Here is a 21,653-nt window from a genome sequence, read left to right as displayed (position 1 = left end):
AAAAACACATTCGTACTAAAATACTCCTATATTTCGTTTTTTACCACTATCCAACCATTTGACTTAGAAAGGCAGCTATTGTAACTAAACTGAATATATTAATTTCAGTATATTAACTGTAGTGTTCAAATATATTTAAATGTTATGAGAGTTTAACTTTGCGATGAATAAAATAAAACAAGAGGGAACCTGAGTCGACGAATTGCTGGTCAGTGCACTGGACCACATGGCGACAGCGCCTTACGACAACTTTTCTTCAAAAATCCGTCATACTCTACATTTGCAGAATACGCTACACGGAATTAAAAAGATAAAAAGTCTGATATGGTGCTCTAAGCAACATAACACTCGTAATGCCGGAATGGCTTCCCTGCTCTGAGTTGATCGCAGCGTGAGGGGCACTTCAAAACATGTTTTCGTATATTTTATTTTCATACTAGCGCTCATTCGAGAAATAATGGTGTGGTTTTCGTGCGGTTTCAAGCTCACATTCAAAGAGAAATGGCGTAATTTTAGTGCGATTTTCGTCTCGCTTTCGAAGAGAAATAGTACAATTTTAGTGTGATATTTGCAGGGTGCAGTAGCACATTAACGCATGACAACCAGGCAGCAATACTTTTAACTTTCATAAGTTTCGCGGAATTGGCATGGCAACCTGCAAGTATGGTGTTTCCACTTGTGTATTGACTCTCGCAAACAGTGGTGGAAAATGTACAGGTAATTAATGACTGAAAATCTGGCTTTGTGCAAGTGAGAGGTCGAATGCACGTGCCAGTAAATCACGCTTCTGGAAACACCATCGAGACACTACATTGACCAATGGCAATCAGTTATGTCCAGCCAATCAGAATCGCTCCCCTTTTTCCCACGTCCAGTTACGAACTTCAAATTTTGTATGGGTGTAGTTTTGTGTAAACGTCATGTCTCTAAAATCTAAAGAGGCGATGCGGTAAGCAAAAGGAGAAGTTAGCCATAAATATATTGTTGTTAAATTTCCAGGACATTAGAGTACTTGATTTTTTGAGTGATCTATAAATACTGTTTTCAAAATTACAGCATTTGAAATCTGTTCCTGCAAATAAGCCGTGAAAATTGAGAGATTCTGGTTTAACAGATTCTTCTCACTGACATAATTGGAGTAAGCCAAATCTTGATAGATCGTTATATACTTTTGACAATACGCTAACAATCCAGAAATGTGGAAGTGAGACTTTCAACACCTTCTTATCCGTCATTTTGAATGCTACTTCTAATTTGAAAGTGTAGAGGACACATCAGATGCAAGGTTAAGGTATTGCTAAGAAAGAAAAAAAATTACCGGAGTCAAAACATATGGAAAATCTTTGTAGTCCTGTTTACAGGTTCATTGCTTCTACCGCACTGAAGAATATTTATATTTATGCAGTGTACTAGATAAATGCAAATAAGCGCGCCTACCAATTGATGCCACTTGTATACTTATAAATTGACTATTCCAGTGTGTTATGCATAAGCTGCTTTGTAGTCAATTAGATCAATTACAAACAATCTACCACACAATATGTGGTGTGCTTGCCCACAGCCTAATGACTAGTAACAAATGAGCCATTAAACTGCAGGTATCAAATTTCAGAATGAGTGTGTAGCCTGGTGAAAATATTAGCCACCCAAAATGATACAGGATTTGTCAGAGTAATACAGTGCCAGTCAGTGGACCAAAATATACACTGCATTCGTAACATGCTTTGTTGGCAGGGCAAGTAGTCTGCGTGGATAGGACAGGTAGTTGGCTGTGGCCTTGGTTAAGGAACCATCCCAGCATTTGCCTTACCAATGAAAAAAACGAAATTGGGATAACTGGACAGAGCAACTACATCCTGGTGAATATAAGGCCAGTGCCCTAACAGCTGCACTACCTTGTTCATTAATCTCTAATGAATGTTTCTTCATTTACACAAAACAAGTTTCATGTAACTTGCTATGTAAAATGTAACTGCCCACACACTGAGGCCATGTGCTGACTTAACATACAATTTGTAGTCACTTGCTATGTAAACGATAGTTCCACCCTTCTCTGCTGCTCACAGTAAGGTGCCCTCTGATGACTCCTGGACTGAGAAGATACTGCTGTGCCCGACTCAATTCTGGACTCCATTCAACTATATGCTAATATCTGTCTGGAGGGGGAAGGAAAGCCAATGGACATTACTATCATGCGTAGTAAATCTTTGCACATGATCGTTGAGAAAGCAGCGTACCATAGATAAGAACTGATATGTGACAAGGTGCTGCAGTTATCCCTTTCCGTTACTAACTACTAGTCTGGGTCCTCTAAGCAATATTTTTTTGTAAGATGCATTAGTTCTGAAGAACATTTTAGCTGCCTTTTTAAACAAATGGCTGTTAGTAATCTTTTCGCTTCATCTGGAAATTTATTGTAAAAAATTTTTCCCCTGAAATAAAATGCTGATTTGAGGTTTTTTCCGCTATGTAAATGAACTACGAACTCGTGTTCCATTAATATGGGTACCACTGTTAGTGCAGAATGTGTTAATATTTTCCCTGAGGTGCAACACTGATTGGTATATGTAATTACTTGGTGCAATAATGATGCCCAATTTCATAACTAGCTCTTTACAGTAAGCCTGACTACTATTCCATTATATTTGTGATCTTTTGTGCAGTTTAAAAACTGTGTCCATATTTTACACCTTCGATCACCAGAAAAGAAGCACTCCTATAGCTAAGAAGTGAATGTTACCACAAGACATTAGCTGTTACAAACTGCTGCTAGCACCCTAAGAGAATAGCATGAGAATGACATTTTCGCCAGTATCTCTGTAACTCAATGTCAGCTGACATTCTATGCTCATTGCTAAAAAATTAGTGTAGCAAACAATCTATAGGTTTATCATCTATGCTTAAAATTGCGAACTTACTTCCTCTCTTTCTGGTGAAGTCCATAGTGTTAGTTTTATGTTGAGTGTTAATTTATTGCATAGCCTACTGCCCAGTTGTAAACATCCTTGAGGTTTCATTTGCATTCTCTAATAGGAGTTCTGAAGTTTTATCAGTGACTATAATGTTGTTGTCAATGGCAAAAAGAACTTTTTATCCATGACTTACACTGTTGGGAAAGTCATTCTTGTAATCATGTTACATCTTAGAACAGGGAATTAAATAGAATAGAAATGAAAGGCTCACTACATAGGCCTATATTGTAACTTGCGAACCCAGAGATACTTCACAATTGCTCTCTCTCTCTCTCTCTCTCTCTCTCTCTCTCTCTCTCTCTCTCTCTCTCTCTCTCTCTCTTTTGTGACTACCACCACCTCCTCCCCTCTCCTCTCCACCCCCAACTACATCTACTTTCCTCTGTGTTCAGTGGAGCATCACATAAAAATTTGAATTAAATCCGTCGAGATGTTTTAGAAATTTTTGGTAACAAAGTTTCCCCTTTATATATTATATATATTTATATATGTAATATATTGTAAAAATATATAGTGTGTGTTCATCCGAATGTTCATTATAGTATCATGTAAAAATTGGATGTAAATCAGTGAGGAAATTTTTGAGATTTATGGTAACTATGCTTCCCCTAGTTATATATTCCATACATGTGAAGGTCAAACAATGGAAAATCCAGGACGGAATGTAACAATACCAGAGAAGGAAAGTTGCTACTCACCATACATGGAGATGCTGAGTCACGATAGACACAACAAAAAGATTCACACAATAATAGCTTTTGGCCATTAAGGCCTTTGTCAGCAGTGAGTGTAGTTTCAGCTCTCTGAGACTGCAGACTTGTGTGCAAGTTGCTTGTGGGAATCTTTTTGTTGTGCCCGTCGCAACTCAGCATCTCCGTTATATAGTGAGTAGCAACTTTCCTTCTCTGGTACTGATACATGTGAAGGTATTAGACATATTACCAAAATATACAGCATATGTCGGAATGTTCATTAGTGTTGTGCAACAATTTGTAGCAAATTTCCCATTTATGTATTACTCATGTGTTTGTATATTATATACGTACCTGTAAAAAGTGATTTTTTTGTTATAAAATTCCGACAGCAGAACTGTCAGACTGAACGCTTTTTTTTTCCATGCCAAAATACCATTACTGTCACAATTATGAACACGACAAAAAAATCGCCCAAATTGGTTGAATTATTACCAAGCTATGATCTTTCGCAATTGATTTTAATTTTTGATTCTTCCAGCTGATTTTCAAAATATTATCTTTCATACCAACCTTGTCCTGACAACAAAAACATCATCAAAATCAGTCAAGCCAATCTCAGCTGATCTTTCATAATATGGCAATTGGTCTTTATTTATATATGTGTAACTTAAAATGTGGCCCCCAGAGGGCTCATAGTTCTTTTGGGAGTTTGTGTGGCAGACATGGAAACCCAAGCTATTGCAGTCCATTCTTCTTTCCCAGGCTGCATTTCCTTCCTCACTCCCACCCCCCACTAACTTTCCTGTCACCCCCCACTCCCCCAAACACTCCCATGTCCTGTTGCTCCCCTCCCCCCTGCCTCCCCCCCTCTCTCGCACTCTCTCTCTCTCTCTCTCTCTCTCTCTCTCTCTCTCTCTCTCTCTCTCTCTCTCTCTCTCTCTCTCTCTCTCTCTATGACGCCTGTCGGGATAGCCCCTGACTGGAGTAGGTGACATAAGGATGGATGCTTTGAGTATGAAACATACATCAAACACAAAAAAAATTGGGATTTTTCTATGGCCATTTCTTCGCTTGGCTATGGATCATAGAATGTTGAGGCTTCTTCTGACCCTTTCACCTTCGCTTCCTGGCTACATACTGGTGGAGGGTGAGCCTCGCCAATTTGGGGTGAAACACTTTCCCTGCTATCTGGTCTGCACTAGGATGGGTGGGGACATGCTCACTGCCACAAAGCCATTTTTTTTGTGGAAAATATCAAAGACAAGATGCAGTCAGTTTCACTATTGATCAGAACTTCTGCCGCCCTTCATGCTCGTACTCATCTTGGTGAAGTCCAGGTGTCTATTACTCCTCACAAGTCCTTCAATATGGTTCAAGGAATGATTTTTCTTAGAGACCTCATCCTTCACACTGATGAGGAACACTGGGCTAATCTGTAATGGTGGGGCATTCTTTTTGTTCTGCATATGTAGGAAGTTTGTAAGAATAATTGCACTGATACTGGGGCATTTACTATGGCTTTTGAGGGAGATAACATCCAGTAGAATGTCAAGGTTGTGCATTATCAGTGTGATGTGAAGCTGTGCGTCCTGCCGCCCATGAAGTGCTTTCAGTGCCTGCGTTTCAGGCATATGTCCTCCCAATGTACAGTGGACCCTTTTTGGTGAATGTGGACCTCTTTCCATGGGAGGAGCCCCTGTCTTTTGACACCCGTGTGTGTTGCTTGTCACGAATGTCTCTTAGTTCTCACTAGACTGCCTGACATGTACTGAGGCTTGTCAGAAATATGATCAACTTCACCCGGTGTCGATGACTTGTGCTTTTGCCTCTGTTATATCCTTTGCCTCTCCTCCCTCTTCTTTATCCCAGTCCTGTCCCCTTCTTCTCTCCTCCTCCCCTGCAGTTCCTATGCCATTAGCTCCGGGTGTTGCTCCTCCTCCCTGACCGAAGAAGTGTCCCCCTCCTTTGCTTGGTCTCGTGAAAAGTGACCTCCGGTCAGCCCTACATCGCAGGGTCCGCGATGTCTGGAGCTCTGAATGGTCTGTCTTGAACACGCCAAATAAGCTCCACATGGTAAAGTCGTCCACGGCCATATGGAACTCACCCTTGAGGAGCACGCGTAGGGACTCAGTTGTTCTCTGCTGTCTCCGAATTGGACATACGCGGTTGACCCACAGCTATCTCCTTCGCCATGAGAATCCGTGCAAGTGTCGCTGTGATGCAGGGTTGACAGTGTTCCATCTTCTGATGGACTGCCCCCTTTTAGCCCCCTTGCAGCAGTCCTTTAATTTACCAGCTGCACTTCCTTTAATTCTAGGTGACGATGCCTCTATAGCTGACTCAGTTTTAAGTTTTATCCGTGCAGCTGGGTTTTATCACTCATTCTAGTGTGAGTGATCCCTCAGGCTACACCTACACCAGCGACTTTAATTGTGATGTGGATACCAAAATAGTGTATTTTATGGTAACAAGTTGTGTTGGTACTTCTATCAACACTTTCCAGGTGGAGGTTCTTCGTTTGTAGTTGAGTGGTTGACCTTTTTGCCTTTTATGCTGCAGCATGTCATTCTCCAGTCATCTGTTGCGTCTGGGTCCACTTGGACTCTGCTGTCACGGTTTTCAATCTCTGTCCCTCTCACAGGTCACCTACACCTGCTGCCCTAACTGCCCTTCTTCAGCAACTCCTCCCTCCCTTCTTTCTCGTAGGGATTTTCATTCCCATCACCCTGTGCGGGGCAATGTTTTTTTTGTCAAGTTGGGGTCTCCTCATTGGCTAATTTCTTGCGGACCATGACCTGCACCTTCTTAGCGATTTTAGTGCTGCATATGACACTTTCTCTGCCATTGATCTTTCGCTCTCTTCCCTTCCCCTTCTTCCTTTTTTACACTGGTCGTCACATGATGACCTTTGTGATGGTGACCACTTCCCATTCTTTCTTTCCCTTCCCACCTCCCGATCAGGTCACCCCACTGGGTTTCATTTGTGCTGGCAACAGTCTTCCATTTTGGGCCTTGCCCTTCCAAGTGGGCTTTATACAGATCATCTTTTCTCGTGGAACACCTCATGAACTATTTAGTGATGGCATAAGTTTCCTATCCAGCCACCTTCCTGCTCCGGAAACAGTGGACTGAAGCTTATTGCTTATGTTTTACCTCTTGTCAGATGGAATCATACAATGAACCTTTTACTGAATGGGAGCTTCTTCTGGCCCACTCTTCTCATGATTCAGCTCCTGGCCTTGATTCCATCCAAAACCAATTGCTTCAACACCTCAATCTTCCACAACTACAATATCTCCTCCAGGTGTTTTAACTGTTTTTGGCTCAAAGGCATTTTCCACTTTCAATGGACACAGTGTTGTAGTTCCTGTCCTTAAGCCTGGCAAGGAACCTTTGTCCCTTGATAGTTACCGACCAGTCAACCTGACCAATGTCCCCTGCAAGTTACTAGGATGGATGGTGCCTCACATGCTCCTTTGGGTCCTTGAATCTAGGGACCTTTTATCTCCTTACCAGTGCAGCTTTCGGGTGGGACAGTCTCTGATAGATCTGCTTTGATTGGAAACCACTGTTTGGTAGACGTTGCAATTTTTTTTTTTTTTACTCTCCATAAGACCTACAACATAGCTTGCAGCCATTGTATCCTTCTTATGCTCAATGAGTGGGGTGGAGTCTTCTGCCTCCTCCCTCCCCTTGATTTTTATTTCCCAGTTCCTGTCCCACTGGTCATTGAGAGCCCGAGTGGACACTGTTCTCAGCTCTCCATAGACCCAGAAGAATGACATTCCACAGAGCTCTGTATTAAGTGCTTATTCGGTTGATTTCATTTTGATGCTGGGTCATGCAAGTATCCTGGGTAATGAACTTGATGATCTACCAGACTGTTGGTCACCCATGTTCTGTATGTTGATGGTTTCTGTATTTGGGCCAGCTCCCAATCGGTGGCTTCTGCAGAATGACAGCTCCTGGCTCTTCTTTCTGATAATAAGTTTACTTGGTCACCCCTTGTCTGTCATCTAGATTCAGGACTCAATGTCCTTTGCTTCCTTGCCCACACCTCTTATGGTGTGGAACATTCAACCCTTCTACAACTTCACCTTGCATTAGTTTTGTCTTGTGTGGATTGTGGTTATCAAGTTTATGCATCAGCTGCCCCTTCCATGCTGTTCCTCTTAGATCTGGTTCGCCACCATGGTATCCCTTTAGCCACCGCTGCCTTTTGCACTAACCCTGTCGATCGTATTCTGGTTGATGCTACGATCCCTCCCCATTCAATTTGGCAATTCCAGCTCCTTGTTTCCTGTGACATCACTATCCGCTCTTCCCTTGCTAATCCCCCCTATTCTATTATTTCATGGCTTTGGACCACTGCCTGCTCTTGGGTGGGTTTATTGGTTGGGTTCCACTTCGCTTCTCTCTGCTGTGACTTCCATCTCCGATCGTTGTCCTCTTCTCCAAGTTCTCTCTTGACACGCCCCCACCCTCCTGCCCTTTGGTTAGCTCCTCAGCCCCAGATTTGTACAGATATCTTCCGGGGTTAGAAAGCCTCCATCGCTCCAATGGTGTTCCGTTGTTTGTTCCAAATGCTCTCACGGGAGTTTCAGGATGCATTGTTGTTTACTGTGATGGCTCCAAATCTTCTGACCATGCGGAACATGCCTTCATGGCCTCTGATGGCACAGAACACGTCTTGCCTGCGATGTGTGGGGTGTTGACTGCGTGATTGATGACCGTCTATTGGGCCCTCTGCTTCATTAACAGGTCCTCACACACCTGCGTTTTGTTATGTACATACTCGATGAGTGACCTTCAGGCTATCGTTGGGAGTTTTTCCCACCACCCCTAGGTCTCTGCCATCCATAACTATCTTGCTGATCCTGGTGATGCTGCATGTCTGGTTGATTTCGTTTTATGCCTGGTCGTGTAGGAATCCTGGATAATAAACTTGCTGATCGTCGGACTGGGGGCAGTCACCTATTCCCCATTCTCTGTGACCCCTCCGGGTACAGATTTGCGCCTTTATATCAAGTCCACTTTTGCTCAATTGTGGACAGACTCTTGGGAGGCTACCTCCTGCCTAATAAACTTCGCACAATGAAGGGGACTCCTGCCATGTGTCATTCTTCCCTCTGCCTCTCCAGGCAGGAATCTGCCATCTTCTTATTGGACATACTAGGTTGACCCATGGTTTCTCACTCTGTAATAAGGTGCACCTGCTTTGTAGTTGTGGGGGCTCCCCTCACAGTGATCAATATTTTGCCCGACTGTCTCCACCTTTTGATCCTTGGCACTAAATATTTCCTCTGAGGACAGTCTTGATTAATATATCTGCTAGCTTATTCTTACTTAGGTTTTCTGCTAGTGTGGACTTATATTTTCTTTTATTTCTGTCTCTCTTAATCTGTTTGTATCATACTATGTACCTTTCTTAGATATTGTACACACCACCTGTTCATATGACTAATGAGGAAGTGATCAATACACGTTCTATACGTTCACATGTCTTTGCTGTTTAGATCCTGGTTCTGGATACTTGCAGTCTATCTGATTTATTGTTTGCCCTTGGTACCATCTGTATCCCTTTATGTATGTTTTTATACTGAAAACATGTAATCATGATGCAGATATCATTGTCCATTGAGAAATTGCCCAAATGTGTGCCATTGTCACTGCTGTCTTGATGCAGACTTGCTTATCTATCATTGGTTTATAGATCTCTTCTTGACCAAATTTGGCATTAAAATAACCCAATACTGTTTTAACATTTTGGTTTGTCACCGAGTTATACACATAATACAATTCACTGTAAAATTTCTTTTTCTGAACTCCTCTTTATGCTTGCAGGATGCGTGTGCATTAATCAAGGATACGATACTTCACTATTCCGAAAAGTGGTTGTACTGTAGGAGATTCTTTTGTTAATGGATTTAAATTCTTTCACTGCTTTTATTACTGATTCATGCACGTAGAGACCAGTACCTAATTGATGGTGCACATCACAGTCCCTGTACGTGGAACGTCTGTTGTTTTGTTGATTAATTCTGTACCCTTCCACGTAACCTCCTGAAGTGCTACAGCTTTTATTTTGTATTCCTCTAAGTGTTTGGTCATATTCTGCATACTTGCTGGCCTGTTTAAGACCCTTACATTCCTCATTCCAAAGGAGAAATCCACTGTCTGTTGCTGTGTCTGATTCCAGTTGATGCAGTCCTATTTCCGAGGCTTATTTAAAGAGATTCCTGACCATTGTATTTTTTTGTGTGAGTGGGGAGGTAACCCTCTGGATAAACCGAACGTGCAGGACAAATGGTACTATGATTAGATGATCATCCTTGAAGTGTTGCCTTCTCCGTGGCTTTTGAACCGCCTGTGGCTATTCTAGTTTTGGTCCACCCCGAGTATTTTATTTCCCTGGCATCCACTATATCTGGAGAGTGTTCCTTGATATGCACCTTGAGAAGGTGCCCGATAGGGGACTAGCAACCCCACATGAGAAATATTACCTGTGATAAAACAGTGACATGCATTACTGTAGAAATTGTTCTTTCATGATTGATAGTGTAGTCCTTATTAAATCCTCTGCTTAAAGTTTGACCTTAAATAACTTTTAAAATTGATAACTTAGATTTTCATCTATGTTTCATCTGCTATCAAATACAAATGGGTTCCACTTGTATGATACTAAATACATACTCTCATATTTTATAGATTTGCCACCACTGGTCATAACAAGGAGAACAGACACCAGTCTCAAAATAAGCAAGTAAAAAGTACTGGTATAAACCAACAGCGGTAAGGAATTATAACCTAATAAGCGTAATGATCTTTATGTTTTTATTTAGTGTGACTTAATTATTGATCTGAAAATTATTTCAGTACAAGAAATGCTGCTGACAAGAACACTGCAATGGCAGGATCAGCTGTTAATGAAAAGGGAGAGAGAACAAATGTTGCTAAGAGCGCAAATGAGTCTTTGACAGACAAAAAGAATTTGAAGTAAGTATTTGTATCTGAGAACTGTTAACGAGTAATAGCAAATAAATGTCATCTTTAATTAATCTATTTGAAGAAAATGGAACTGATTACCAAAACAAGGAATGTTTTTGTGGCAGTACATAAAGGTAATTGGCAGTTCAGATGTATGGCAAGTAATGGTACCCCTTACAGAAATAGCAGTAAGGTACAAGGATCATTTCATGTACATGGTGTGTATGCCTGGGGGGCCTCATTCACCATGTTGAAATGCTATTCCAGCAGCCATTGAGAGAGCAGGGTATAAGCAGCTCCAGACTGTAGTTAATGTTGGAATGAACAATACCTGTTGTCTAGCCTCAATGGCCATACTTAAAACTTTCCAGCAGCTGACAGAGGTGATCGAGAAGACCAACAAAGCTCACAATATGCAGAATTGTTCCCAGAGCTGACTGTGGTCTCCTGTTTCTGAGTTGAGTAGGTTTGAACCACATACTTTGAGTTCCATGACGAGTTAAGCTGTGACTAACTTTTTTTGCTTGTGCCACTGTGGTGAGGATAGTAGGGCAATCTTCAGTGGGTCAGGGATGTACTACACATTAGAGGCCCCACACAGATAAGGACTGTCTGGAATTTGCACTAGAGTTTTTATATTAGGTCACTCTCAATTGAGTTCAGATAATAAAAGCTGTAAGAGACCCCAAAGTACTATTGGAAAACCTAGTAAAACACCGCACACAGATTATGCTAAAATTCTAGTGATAAAATGCTGAAGCATCTGCACCTAACTGCCAAAAGTTAAGCCACATTTGAAAAGCAGTAGAGCTCACATAACAATAGGTATAGAAAGTTATTCAAAACACAAACATGACAGCAGTGAGATTTTTGGGGTACATGTGTGTATATACTGAGAGTAGGCTAATGGGAAATGAAGGTGGTGTATTTGTTACTGTACAAGAAACTCAAATTTGCAAAGATAGAAATTGAACTTGAATGTGAGATGAGTTTGGGCAAGATGAAGTATCAAAGGTGGACATAAGCTTATAATTGGACCCTTCTATTGGCCACCCAACTCACTCTCTTACACCACCAAATACTTCAAACAAGACCTCAGCCTGCTGATAGTGATAAATGTGTTCCCCCACCATGCCATTGTAATTGGATGAGATATAAATCCTTCAAGAATCGGTGAGGATAGTGGCACTTTCGTAAGTGGTGCCTGTGGCAGTACACCCTGCAAAACAGTGTTAAATTCTTATCTGATAACTGCTTAAAACAGTTCGGACCTAGGTTAGATGTAATAGTGATAAGTGGACCTGACCTCTTTGGGAAGTCTCTATTGAAATTGGTGGCAGTCATCATGAGGCAGTTTAAACAACAATGATTACCAAAGGACAAATAAGGCAATTACAATGACACTTGTTCAGTGAACTAAATAAAATAGCAGTAGTTTTGTTTCTCAAGGAAGAGTTCTGTATGAGAACTTGTGGTTGAACAGTAGCTGAACTTCAGAAACATAATTGACAAAGCACGGGGTAGGTATGCATGTGCACTAGTTCGTGGGAGAGAGACCTCAATGATAATTATTTCTGTGTAGAATTTGCAAATTAATTGGATTTGCTTTTAATTGTAATGTACTGTAGGGTGGTGGTGGTGGTGGTGGTGGTGGTGGTGGTGGTGTGCCCAGTAGTTGGAAGAACGTCACACCTCTCTGCTAGAAGGATAGCAGAAGCGACGCTCGAAACTACTGTCAAGTATAATTAAAATCTTAAAACAGAAATCCTTTTGCCATGCCAACTAGTTTGTCAAGTATAATTAAAATTTTAAAACAGAAATCCTTTTGCCATGCCAATTATCATGGATTCTGAAAATTTTGGTCATGTGAAATCAAATTTGCACTTTCTCATGTTGCATCTGGGAAGGCAGACACGTGTTAAAACTGACTTCCTCTGCACCATTCCTGTCTTTGTGACACTTGCCTAATCCACAACCTGTAACCCCATTTAAAACCACTCAAGATGTATATACTGTACTCATTGTTTGTAATTCATTTGATTGCTAGAATCCTTATGATTGGTCTAAACTGACACAAATTGAAAGCCTTCAGGCCAGTGCTTTGTCTGGCTACTGTCACTCTTTCATTCTCTTCTTTTTCCCGGCTGTAATCCATATATAATGGGGCCAGCGTGTTAATCTAGATTGGGCAACGTTAGTGGTAGAGGGTGGCCAGGTGCAGTTCCTGTCCCGCCTCCCCTGCACAGAATGTGTGTACCCCATCAGTCTGCGTCTAGTGTTATCTCATAGGAAAATGTGCAGACGTGGCAGACAGTGGAAGAAATGAAATATGCATTGGCAGGCTATGTGAAAGCTAGCAAAGAACTAGCTATGATGAAAGTCTGCAACAGAAAGCTTCTCAAGGTACAGTAAACAAAGAATAAATACTGGAAAACTTTTCGGTACCAGAGTCAGGCTGCATGAAAAAGCATTGCGTGAGCAGTGTTTAAGATTGAATGCAAAATAGATAGCAAAAAGATCTGGTCTTGGCTGACAAATGGAACCGTAAAGAAGGAAAGTGAAGGACAGATGCTGGCTGCACAAGAACAAACCACTTGAACAAACACCTTTGAAACCAAAATTGAGAAATCCGCAAAAGACGAAGTGCAGACACTTCAGAGGAGAGGACAAAACATTTGTTCATATTTTGAAAGTTGTTGCAAAAATATCATTTGGAACATTTACAAGCAGAGACACAATGATATGGCATGTATGTTCCACAGGAACTTACGCAAAATTATCATCTGCCTGTGGTAAGGAACTGGTGGGACCACAAGCCAGAAAGAGATTTCAGAAACAAACATGCCAAAGTACTGTGGGATTTCAGTACACCAGGCATCACAATCGTGGAGAAAATGTGGATCATTGACACTGCTGTTGCAGATCATTGCCGAATCAACAACAAATAACTTTTCAAATGTACCAGGTACAAGGACTTGAAAACAGAACTACAGTGACTTTGGCGTAAACCAATGAAAGTGCTCCCATTGATTTTTGGCACTTGGTGAGCACTTGAAAATCTTTGATACTGAGAAAAATCCAACTGCAAAAAGCCAGTTCCTGGGATCTGCACAAATTAACTGCCGATGCCTTGTGAAGTTCTCTATGCTTGGGAAGTGTCCAACTATGATGAAATACGAAATCCAGCGTAGTGAACTCATTCATGTTGTTTACAGCAGTATATACAGCAAATAACTAGCTGAAAAACCCAGTGTTGCCTGGGTATTTATTTACAGCTCTGCCTGAGACTTTGTAAGTATGGAATTTATTTTTAGCTTGTAAAGCTTCTTCATGTAAAATGTTTGTAGTAGTATGAAGGGGAATTTGAATGTGAATGAAGATCTGTGCTTTACTGACAGGGGAGAGGGATACATAGACCTGGCAGTCTGAAAAACGGCTGACACTAAGGTTGATGTCTGCAACACGCAGCGTGTGGCCATGTGCTTTGTTTACGGTTTTGGCATCACATAAACTCACTAAGAATTGTGTATTTGAAATCGAAATGATAAATTATTAGGATTGAAAGCAAAATGATAAATTGTTAGGAATAAGCCGGATTTGGGGTATAAAAACTCGCTCGCCTGCACCACTTCTCGTCAAAATTTCCGCCTCAGTGATGGTATGTTGGAGAGAAGTAATTTTAAGCCACATTCCATTTCATAATTTCAAAGGGATACAGATGCAAGATAAAACTTGAAATTTCATCTTTTTCTCCCCATAAGATTCTAAAGAAATAATGCTTATGTGTTGCCCCAAGCTATGTCCAAGTTACCTGTGAAAATCCCATGAAAATTCATCTAATAGTATTGGAGATTAGTGTTTAAAGAGACAGGCACGACTGGGTACTAAAAATTCATTTTATTGGCCGTAAAGGAGTGACAAATGCTGGGTTCTGGAACAGCGTGGTAATGTAGTTATTCCGGCACCATCAGTCATATTGTCTGACCGGCAGAATTGTTTTCCTCGTGACATTCTATGGCAAATTAATGAAACATGTAAAAAAATGAAAGTAGCATGAAGTAAACGTAAGGTTAGGGTTGTAAGGGACCTCTTTTAGATTTGCCCTTTGATACTTGAAGAAATGTATCAGCAGGCATTAGATGCTGTGTAGAGAAACTGTTTTTAAGCTTGGGAACCTGGTGTAAAGAAATCCACCTTTGGCTAGTATTGCGCAGTTGTCGGGCATGGCTCCTGTGCCGATGAGATTGCTGGTTTTCTAACTTTGAAGAAACCAGCAGTGGTTAATCTACCATGGGCATAGCAAAACATTATACAATTTTTCATGTGTACACTAATGTCCACAGAAACTGCTGAATATGTGAACACAAATTATGGCATACTTTAAACTGAAATTACACTAGCACATCAGTAGCATTGCACAATAAAAGGACATACTAAAAATTCTCTACAACATGAATCCAGGCAGTTTGCCAGGAACTTCAGTAAAATTTACACAATGTGACTGGTTTAAAACTTGAAGGCAGTTAATATGATGTGTATTACAGCTGTTATGCAACAATTTTTCTGCTGTGATCTCCAGTGCCAACTGTCAAATTTTGAAGTTTATAGCCAGTTTAGTTCTGGTGTTGTTATAGGAGAAAAACAGGCTGAAACAAGTCACGAGGAGCGTAACGAGACACCTCTTTTTAAGGTTCTTAGGGTCCTTCTGGCTATCAAGAGTTCTGGTGACTAGGAAGTGAGATATTACCTTTCTTAGAGAGTACTAAAGAATCATAGAACATAAGAAAAGGTGATTTTATTTGAGTAACAGCAGAATGTGGATCCCCTCAGGGGGCTCGCCACTCTGGGGGGTTCGTGCTTGGCTACCATGGGGCCCCAGCCTTCACAGCACTTTTTCTCTTCCGTGCTGCATTTCTATCCTCGTGCTATTCTTTTTGCCCTCCCTGGGGGGAACATGTCTGGGGTATTATTGGGAATGTTCTGAATCTGTCGCTGACCTGCGAACAGTCTCAACTTTCTTTTTAGCTCCCATTTCCTTTCTTTGTTTCCCTTCTCGTCTTGTTCCTCTGCTTCTGCATTCGAGGATCTTTTTTCTTCTTCCATCCAGGGCGCTCCAGAAGGCCGGCCCACGCATATAACGTGTAAAAGGTGACTGGGTAACGCGTAATTCCCAGTCCCGGGTCGACAGGTGGAGTTCGCACATACCCCCTGGTACACACCAGGATGAGGGAGGGGTGATTGCCTGAGCTAACACTCCCAGATTGCCCATTGGACCCTCTATCAGGTGTTCAGGAGGTGTGACCTGAGGTGTGAACGATCACGTAAGGCGAGTGTGTCTACTTGTGAAGGGGACACTCAGTTGGAAGGAGAGTGCCATCGGAGACGTTGGCAATCATGGGGTATTCCCTCGCTACTAGTCGCTTATCCTCTCCATCGACGTCGACTAAACGTAAATGTAATAAGGCTACTGATTCGAAGACCTTTCCCACAGCACTGCGGTTCCTTCTGGTATCACATACTGAAGGTGGTCAGTCCTTCGCCACGGTCAATCCATTTATTATTTAGAAAGGTGTTGATGCCATTGTTGGCCCTGTGAAATCCTGCTCTCGTTTGTAAGATGATGTCACACACACAGGATGCAAGCATTCAAATTTTCTCTTAGCCTCAGTGTAGGTCAGTCTGTGCAGGGTCTTTTACTCCGTGATTTTCCTTTCTTTATGGAGAAAGAGATGGCTTCTGATTCTCAAGCACTACTACTACTTGCTGCCTCACTTCTCAACAGCTACCCGTTCGTGTCGAGGCACATAGAACTTTGAATTCTTCACGTGGTGTAATTTACACCAGGCTGCTTGACAGTCTAGCCGAGGCTGAAATACGATCTTACCTCTCTGATCAGGGTGTCATTGCCGTCTATCGTGTAATGAAAAGGTAGGTTCCTCCTTGGTGCCCATCCGCACTCTTTTCCTTACCTTTGATAGTGTGGTGCTGCCGTCCAAGATGAAAGCAGGCTACGAAATCATCACAGTCTGGCTGTACATTCCAAATCCGATGCACTGCTACCAGTGTCATCAGTTCAATCACATTAGAACATGTTGTCGACACCCAGCCAAATGTGTAACCTGTAGCAGGGACGCACACAAGAGCGAATGTCCTCCTCCTCCTCCTCCTCCTCCTCCTCACTGTATTAACTGCAATGGTGGCCACATCGCCTCCTCTCGGGATTGTCCCATATACCTAGATGACCGGGCTGTTAAGAGATTTGGGTAAAGGAAAAAGTGCCTTAGCCAGTAGCTCGCAAGTTACTGGCTAGTCACAAACCCTGTGTTCTCCCGTCTGGCACTTATAGTTGGGTTCTTGTTACCCCTCGCTCCATGAAGGACATGGATACGCAGACATGTGACCTCAAATTTGGCTCTGAGGTTGTGAAGTCGCCCAGTGTCAAGGTAGCATTGCCGACCCCTCGTCCCGCTCTGCAACACTGTCAAACTCTTGCCTAAAGGGGTGAAGCTACCCACTACACAACCGGCAGGCAGGAAAGGACAGGAGTAGTACTCCCGAGAAGACTTCCTCCGTCCCTGCAGCCAAACGACACCCAAGTCTTCCTCTAACCAGAAGGGCTCGAAGAAGTCCGCTGAAGACAAACAGTCTTCTCCTTCACCAACTCGAAGATCCTGCTTGATGGTGTCGCCACGTGATCACTTAGCCTGGCCAGCCTGTCTTGCCAGTGCGCTGCACCAACCGTTTCTCAGCATTGGACTCCACCTACCGACCTCACAATCACGCCGATGCTTCTGTGGACCTCATGGAGCAGGATCCTCCTGCTTCTGTGCCCTGTAGTAGTGACTCTCCACTGGCTGTCCCTCGGCGGCCACTGAGTTGACACCTCTACATCTCTTCCTCCTCATGACTGTCCTCCAATGGAACAGTTGCAGTCTTTGGTCCCACGAAGAGGATTTACAGGTACTTCAAGCATTGCAGCACTCACTTATATTCTGCCTTCAGGAAACGAAATTGCACCCTCAAGACTGCTTTGAGCTTTCACATTACTTACCAGTTCATTTTGACCTTCCCCCTGAGGTCGGCATCCCATCTCGTGGGGCATCATGCCTGTTTTTGCTACTAGGTGACTTCAATGCACGTCTTCCCCCTTGGGTTCTCCCAGGACCTGCCAGAGAGGTGCCCTCGTGGGTGACATTCTTAATCAACTCACTCTCTTCTGCCTTAACACAGGTGCACCCACTTTCCTTTCTGACTCCTCACACACCTATTCCCATTTGGACCTCTCCCTTTGCAGTGCCCAGCTTGCCCATCGTCTTGAGTGGTCCATTCTTTCTAATGCCTACTCGAGCTACCAATTCCTGTGTACTCTCCGTCTGTTGACTCCTATCCCAGCCACATGCATGCCCAAGTGGCAGCTTACTAAGGCTGACTGGCAGCTTTACTCCTCCCTGGCGACCTTCGCAGAACAAGATTTCCTCAGTTGTGATGACCTGGTGGACTATCTCACCAAAATGATCCTTGTTGCTGCAGAACGTTCCATTCCTCGCACTTCCTCTTTACTACGTTGTGTCCCAATCCCTCGGACTGAGGCATGCCGCGACGCAATTTGCACACGGAGGCATGCTCTCTGCATTTTTAACTGCCACCCTGCGCTGCAAAACTGCATTCATTATAAACAGGTGCGTGCAAAGTGCCGTAGGGTTCTTTGGGATAGCTAGTTGGATTTCCTTCACGAGTTCTTTTAACAGTTCGACACCTTCCTCTGTCGTATGGGTCAACCTCAGCTGGCTCTCTGGAACAAAGATCCATTCCACCATTTCTGGCCTGACAGTAGGTGCCGATGTCGTCGTGGATTGTGTTGCTATCTCCAACACCTTGGGCCACCATTTTGCAGAAGTTTTGAGCTCTTCCCACTATCACTCTACTTTCATCCATCGGAAACAAGTGGAGGAGGCTCGGGCGATACCCTTCTCTTCTCCGAATTGTGAGTGCTACAATGCTGCCTTCACTGTGAGGGAGCTAGATCATGGTCTCAGTTCATTCCGTTCCTCCGCCCCAGGGCCAGATACTATCAACGTTCAGATGTTGCGGGACCTCTCTCTTGCAGGCAAGCACTTCCCCCCCCCCCCCCAAAGAGCAGTGAGAAAAATCCAAAAAGAAAACCCCCTAAGATCAAGGAAATTGCGGTGGCACCCACACCATCGCTACCTACAAGCTCTGCAGCTCAGGATGGGGTGGAGATTTTGGTGTCCGCTGAGGACCTCGATCTCGCCAGACCCTCAGACGCAATGGATATAGACTGCTCAGGCAATAAATCGGTGGCAGCAGGTGACTGAGACGTAAACTGCCTCATTGAATGTTCCATGCCTTCCCAGTCTCACGATGTCATTCTCCAATGGAATTGTGGTGGTTTTTTCCACTGCCTGGCTGAGCTACGGCAACTGTTAAGCTTTACACCTGCTATCTGCATTGCCCTCCAGGAAACCTGATTCCCAGCAATACGGACCCCTGCCCTCAACAGCTATATGGGATATTACAGGAACCATATAATAGTGTGTCAGGTGGAGTTTGCATTTATGTCCTAAACTCGGTCTGTAGTGAACATGTGCCCCTTCAAACTCCTCTTGAAGCTGTGGCTGTCAGAATAAGGACGCTATAGGAAATAACTGTCTGCAGTGTATATCTTCCTCCAGAAGGTACAGTTCCCCTGAATGTATTAGCTGCACTGATTGATCACCTCCCTAAACCTTTCCTACTTCTGGGAGATTTTAATGCCCATAACCCCTTGTGGCATGATACCATGCTTACTGGCCGAGGCAGAGATATCGAAACTTCACTGTCACAATTCGACCTCTGCCTCTTAAATTCTGTGGGCGCCACACATTTCAGTGTGGCTCATGGTAGTTGCTTGGCCATTGATTTATCAATTTGCAGCCCAGGACTTCTCCCATCTATCCACTGGAGAGCACATGACGACCTGTGTGGTAGTGACCACTTCCCCATCTTCTTGTCTCTGCCCCAGCATCAGGCACACAGACGCCTGCCCAGATGGGCTTTGAACAAGGTGATCTGGGGAACTTTCACCTCTGCTGTCACCACTGAATTTCTCCCACACAGTAACATCGATGTGATGATTGAGCAGGTGACTAGCACAATTGTTTCTGCAGCAGAAAACGTGATCGCTCGCTCTTTAGGGTGCCCGAGACATAAGGCAGTCCCTTGGTGGTCACCGGGAGTTGCTGAAGCAATTGCGGAGCGTCGGTGAGCTCTGCAGCAGCATAAGCGGTACCCTTCCCTGGAGCACCTCATAGCCTTTAAACGGCTCTGTGCCCATGTTTGCTACCTTATCAAACAATAGAAGAGGGAGTGTTGGGAGAAATAAGTCTCCACCACTGGGTGCCACACGTCACCTTCCCAAATCTGGGCAAAGATAAAATGTCTTTTCGGGTACCAGGCCCCAACAGCTGTCCCCGGTGTTACCGTAAATGGTGAGTTAAGTACCGATGCAAACGTGATTGCCGAGCACTTTGCTGAGCACTTTTGCTCGAGCCTCTGTGTCAGAGAATTACCTCCCAGCCTTTCACACACTCAAATGGCGGCTTGGAGGGAATGTCCTCTCATTTACTACACGCTACAGTGAATCCTATAATGCCCCATTTACAGAGTGGGAGCTCCTCAGTGCCCTTGCACATTGCCCCGACACAGCTCCTGTGCCTGATCACATCCACAGCCGGATGATTAAACATCTCTCATCTGACTAAAAGTGACATTTTCTTGTCATCTTCCACTGGATCTGGTGCGATGGCGTCTTTCCATCGCAATGGCGGGAGAGCAACCCGGTAAAAACCTACTTGATGTGGGTAGCTATTTGCCAATCAGCTTCACCAATGTTCTTTGTAAGCTACTGGAATGTATGGTATGTCGGCAGTTGGGTTGGGTCCTGGTGTCACGTGGTTTGCTGACTCCATGTCAGGGCGGAGTCTGCCAGGGTCGCTCTACCACTGATAATCTTGTGTCCATTGAGTCTGCCATCCAAACAGCCTTTTCCAGATGGCAACACCTGATTGCCATCTTTTTTGATTTTACGTAAAGCATACGACACGACTTGGCGACATCATACCCTTGCCACATTGTATGAGGGTCTCCAGGGACCACTCCCTGTTGTTGCTGAGTGGCACCTCCAGGGAACCATCCACAAGGCGTAGGCATGGGCTCTAGCCCACGGCTTCCAGTTTTCAGCTGCAAAATCGTGTGTCATGCACTTCTGTTGGCGTCGTACCGTTCATCCGGAACCTGCACTTCACCTTAATGACGATCCACACACTGTAGTGGAGACATATGAGTTCCTAGGACTGGTTTTCGATGCTAGATTGACTTGGCACCCTCATCTTCGTCAGCTTAAGCAGAAGTGCTGGCAGCACCTCAATGACCTCCATTGCCTGAGCAACACACACTGTACGCTGTGCAGCTCTACAGAGTCCTTGTCCAATCCCAAATTGACTATGGGAGTGTGGTTTATGGTTCGGCAGTGCCTTCAGCATTGCATTTACACTGTGCACCACTGTGGGGTTCGATTAGCGACAGGAGCTTTTAGGAAGAGTCCGGTGATCAGTGTAGTGGTGTAGCTGGTGTCCCTCCACTGCAGATCAGATGTGTGCAACTGCTCGCCAGTTATTCAGCACACATTCATAGTTCCCCTAAGCATCCAATTTACTGTCTCCTTTTCCCATCCGCGGCAGTCCATCTCCTGCATTGGCGGCCCAGATCGGGGCTAACAGTTGGGGTTCGCGTCAGTCCCTTGTCTCTGAACTGGAGTCCTTCCCTTAACCACCTCTACGTGCGGTCTGTTCACATACCCGTCCATGGTGTACACCTTGGCCGCAGCTGCGTCTGGACCTTTTGCATGGCCCTAAGGACTCCGGTAACCCCTCCGCTGTCACTTCCTCTTGATTCTTGACGTGTTCTGGGGCTCTGAAATGGTTTACACCGATGGCTCAAT

The 21,653-nt window shown here is 43.8% G+C and overlaps 1 protein-coding gene across 1 annotated transcript in view; it reads left to right on the top strand.

Moving 5' to 3' along the window:
• Nucleotides 1-853: 853 nt before the first annotated feature.
• The window catches only part of LOC124794930, a 101,989-nt gene continuing 81,189 nt past the window's right edge, over nucleotides 854-21,653 (top strand). Inside the window, exons 1-3 of the mRNA XM_047258638.1 lie at nucleotides 854-949; nucleotides 10,376-10,459; nucleotides 10,544-10,663. Of these exons, the coding sequence (XP_047114594.1) occupies nucleotides 921-949; nucleotides 10,376-10,459; nucleotides 10,544-10,663 (233 nt within the window). The 5' untranslated portion in view covers nucleotides 854-920. The remainder of the gene's footprint in view (nucleotides 950-10,375; nucleotides 10,460-10,543; nucleotides 10,664-21,653) is intronic.

The sequence above is a fragment of the Schistocerca piceifrons genome, chromosome 4 (assembly GCF_021461385.2).
Source record: "Schistocerca piceifrons isolate TAMUIC-IGC-003096 chromosome 4, iqSchPice1.1, whole genome shotgun sequence".
Lineage (NCBI taxonomy): Eukaryota > Metazoa > Arthropoda > Insecta > Orthoptera > Acrididae > Schistocerca > Schistocerca piceifrons.
The sequence above is the reverse complement of the archived record's forward strand: the minus strand, read 5'-3'. Positions and strand labels throughout refer to the sequence as shown.